Source organism: Mandrillus leucophaeus, unplaced genomic scaffold (assembly GCF_000951045.1).
Source record: "Mandrillus leucophaeus isolate KB7577 unplaced genomic scaffold, Mleu.le_1.0 Scaffold421, whole genome shotgun sequence".
Lineage (NCBI taxonomy): Eukaryota > Metazoa > Chordata > Mammalia > Primates > Cercopithecidae > Mandrillus > Mandrillus leucophaeus.
Window position 1 is genome coordinate 108,986 of NW_012104488.1, and position 2,840 is coordinate 111,825.

Sequence of the window (2,840 nt, forward strand, 5' to 3'; positions counted from 1 at the left end):
ATCCTGAGGATCTGGATTTGAGAAAGAGCTTTGCCATTTGAGAGCTGTTTTCATTTGTGATTTATATATTCATTCATTCAACAAGTATTGTTGAATATCAGCCATATGCCCACATTGTTCTAATTGTTGCAGGTGCAATGGGAAAGGTTAGACCATGTCACTCTCCTCATGGAAATATATAGTGTAAGGCAGGGGTCAGCAAACTTTTTTTTGTGAAGGGACAAATGTAAATATTTTAGGCCTTACAGCTTTTATGGTCTGTGTCACAACTACTCAAATCCACAGGTGCAATGCAAAAGTGACCACAGACAATATAAAAACGAAAGAGCCGGGCATGGTGGCTCATAGCTACAATCCCAGCAGTTTGGGAGGCCAAGGGTGAAGGATCACTTGAGCCCAGAGTTTGAGGCCAACCTGGGCAACATAGTGAGGCCCCATCTCTACAAAAATAAAAAGAAACATTTGCCAGGTGTGGTGGTGTGCACCTGGAGTCCCAGCTATCGAAGAGGCTGAGGTAGGAAGATTGCTTGAGCCCTGCAGGTCGAGGTTGCAGTGAGCTGGGATTATGCCACTACACTCCAGCCTGGGCAACAGAGTGAAATCCTATCTCAAAAAAAAAAAAAAAAAAAAAAAGCAACAAAAGGACATGCTGTGTTCCAATAACACTTTATGTTGTTTTTTTTTATTATTATACTTTAAGTTCACACTTTATGTTTTAAAAACAAGTGGTAGATCAAATTTAGCCAGCAAGCTACAGTTTGTCAATTCTTGGTCTAGAAGAAGAAACAGACACAAGCCAAATAATTAAGCATATGATAACATGTGCAAAGATCCGGTGGCAAGAAGACACATCAAGCTTTGGAGGGACTGATAGGAGACCAATGGAGCTGCTTCAGGGAGAGGCACGTGAGTGAGGCTGGAAAGGGAGGAAGGGGCAGACCAGCAGAGTCTTGTAGGACACTTAGGAGTTTGGTCTTTACAATATTGACAGTTGGCAATCTTGGATTATTTTAAGCAGGATGATGACATGATCAGATTTGAGTTTCAAAAGATCATTCATTGCAGTGTTAGAATGAGTTGGGTTAAATTTTCTCATCTGAAACATAAAGATGGATATACTTGTCCTGTGTATTGAACAGGTCATTGTGTAATCAGGGATCACACAAGATTATACAAGGTGCACAGAAGTGTTTTATGAAATATAAATGCTATAGAAAATTACACAGTCATATTTTACAGGAAGCAATACCACCAGATGGTCATATTCTTTCAAGTTTTCTCTATGAACAAAGGCAATCTGAACTCATAAAAGAAATCTTTTTGTTTATGTTATCAGGCTTCCCTCACCAGGGAAACTATTCCTTAGGGAGTTCACTAAAGAGAAGGAATGTCTTTCACTCTCTCATATTTTCTCCTCTCCCCTCTCCCAAGCACATCTGAGTTACTGCCTGGACTTCACACTTAGCTCCAAACCCATGAAAAATTGCCAAGTATAAAAGTTTCTCAAGAATCAGATGGATTCTAGGGTGTCTTCACCCGAGAAGCAGGATAAAGAGAACTTCGTGGGTAAGTTCCTTTTTCCTGTCTTAGGCTTGTTTTTCACATATATGGCAAAGCAGGAGTTGTAGCATTATAGAGAGGTATAGACTATGAGATATATTTGCAGAAATTGACATCAATTTCATCTATAGTTCAGGATTTTGAATTCATTGCTTGTGCTGATTCATTTGCTTCTTGAACAGAAGCCTATAACTTGCTTTATTTTTCATTCAATTTTTGATAAAATTGTTGTTTATCTTTGCATTTCTTCTTTTTGTATTAAATAGCAAACATATGTTGAAGAGGCTGACTTTTCTCCAACTTCAAATATGTTCTGATGATGCTGAGATTAAAAAGAAAAGTTGGTTTGAGCTGCATCATGTTTGATAGAGAGAAGTTGACAAAAATAAAACTTAGCTTATAAGTACCAACTACTATCCTTAATACTAATGACTATTATGTGTTACAAAGCATTTTGCTTGCATTATCTCTTTAAATTTTACAATAATCCTGAGGTAGATCCTCTTAGAATCTCATTTTACAAATGAGAAAACTGAGCCTTGGAATGTTTAAAAAGTTGCCCAGAAAGTGATTATGATGATGGTGCGTGCGTGTGTGTGTGTGTGATGATGGTGTGCATGTGCATGTGTGTGTGTATGACCTAACCTGTGCTCTATACCTTAAGTTGCCAAAAAGCCATAGTACATGTTAGAAATAGAGAACACATTTGGCATTATTAAAACATAAAAGAAAAAACTAAGCTGCGTGCACTGGTGCATGCCTGTAACCCCAGCACTTCAGGAGGCCAAGGCAGGCAGCTCACTTGAGCTCAGGAGTTCAAGACCATCCTGGGCAACATGGCAAAACTCCATCTCTACAAAAAATACAAAATTTAGTCAGGTGTGGTGGCACATGTCTGTGGCTAAGTGGGAGACTGAGATGGGAGGATTGCTTGAGCCCAGGAGGTTTTGGCTTCAGTGAGCTGACATTGCACCACTGCATTCCAGCCTGAGTGAAGAGCGAGACCCTGCCTTAAAAAGAAGAAAAATAAAAAGGAATAAAGAAAGAAAGAAAAAGGAAAAAGTATACATTTAGAGACATTTACGTGAATTGGAAACGAAAGTTTTCTTTTGAAGTAGGCATGGAAACCTTGATAAGCTTGAAGGCAGTAAATAACATCTGGAAATGCAAGCGGGAGGTCTCAAGAGTCCCCTTATTTATCTTTCATGAGACATTTAGTTTCCATTTTAACAGGTCAAGACATCAACTCGGTGGATGGCGTGACTGAAGCTGTATCATCA

The 2,840-nt window shown here is 39.0% G+C and overlaps 1 protein-coding gene across 2 annotated transcripts in view; it reads left to right on the forward strand.

Moving 5' to 3' along the window:
* Positions 1-1,169: 1,169 nt before the first annotated feature.
* The window catches only part of STOML3 (stomatin (EPB72)-like 3), a 34,186-nt gene continuing 32,515 nt past the window's right edge, over positions 1,170-2,840 (forward strand). The window contains exon 1 of one of the 2 annotated variants that reach the window (XM_011992969.1): positions 1,170-1,566. In XM_011992969.1, coding sequence (XP_011848359.1) covers positions 1,515-1,566 — 52 coding nt within the window. In that variant the 5' untranslated portion in view covers positions 1,170-1,514. The remainder of the gene's footprint in view (positions 1,567-2,840) is intronic. The other variant, XM_011992970.1, reaches the window with a different exon arrangement.